This window comes from Nanorana parkeri, unplaced genomic scaffold (assembly GCF_000935625.1).
Source record: "Nanorana parkeri isolate BGI_ZX_2015 unplaced genomic scaffold, ASM93562v1 scaffold1758, whole genome shotgun sequence".
NCBI lineage: Eukaryota > Metazoa > Chordata > Amphibia > Anura > Dicroglossidae > Nanorana > Nanorana parkeri.
Genome location: NW_017308026.1, coordinates 87,020 through 87,861, shown reverse-complemented (window position 1 = coordinate 87,861; position 842 = coordinate 87,020). Strand labels below are relative to the sequence as shown.

The 842-nt window shown below is 42.0% G+C and overlaps 1 protein-coding gene across 1 annotated transcript in view; it reads right to left on the bottom strand.

The window, feature by feature from the left end:
- The window catches only part of LOC108799560 (E3 ubiquitin-protein ligase MARCH6-like), a gene marked incomplete at its 3' end in the record, with an annotated part of 212,060 nt that extends 211,465 nt beyond the window's left edge, over nucleotides 1-595 (bottom strand). Inside the window, exon 1 of the mRNA XM_018571434.1 lies at nucleotides 495-595. Coding sequence (XP_018426936.1) covers nucleotides 495-513 — 19 coding nt within the window. The remainder of the gene's footprint in view (nucleotides 1-494) is intronic.
- Nucleotides 596-842: the final 247 nt, after the last annotated feature.

Here is an 842-nt window from a genome sequence, read left to right as displayed (position 1 = left end):
CCCCCCCGCCCCCACTTTTTCTACAACAAATTGTCAATTGTACATTATGACAGGAGAACATGGGACCAAAAACGTTTTTATGGACTTTTTCTTCGCCCCCCAGGAACAAATAATGTATTTGCCTTTTTTTAATAGAATGCCTATATTTTGGACAGATACTAACCACGCAACCTGGATTTTACCTTCAGTACATTAAAACTAAAGTGCTGAACAGTATTTAAAACCCCTACGGCGCACAAAAAATCCTCTTTATGCGTCAGCTTCTATTAGCAAATTTACAAATCCGACCACAACGTACCAACGACCGCCTTCAAGTTAGAAACATTTAACTGCGCATATCTCAGTTATTCGAATAAACCATATCTAGTCGCCAAGTACTGGTTACAAAATCATGTTTAAAAGTATTTATGCATGCACGCAAAACAACCGAACAGTGCAGCACAAGCAAATTAACAACTATCATCGAACTCTGAACCTGCACGTAATAACGATACCTTCTTCTGCCGCCTCCATCTTGTCGAGCTTGTGACGTAAACTCGTGCTCACGCCTTCTAGTCTTTCGTTTAGCGTGTGGTACAGAGCGAGTTGACAGACTCACTCCTCCCACCGAACATGGAGCCGACAAGATGCAGTTCCTATAAACTGAAACAGATGCACTAATTGGCTTGTAGACCTGGGATCGAGTTGCAATTTGTGGAGCAACACTGTACGTCATAGACTCCCTATAGTGATAGTAAAAAAAGAGAATAAGAGAGCTGCTACTGGTCACGTGGTGATAACAGCACATAATGCGCATGCTTCCTATACAGCGTTGAATTGTAATGGCTCGTGTAGACTAGGCT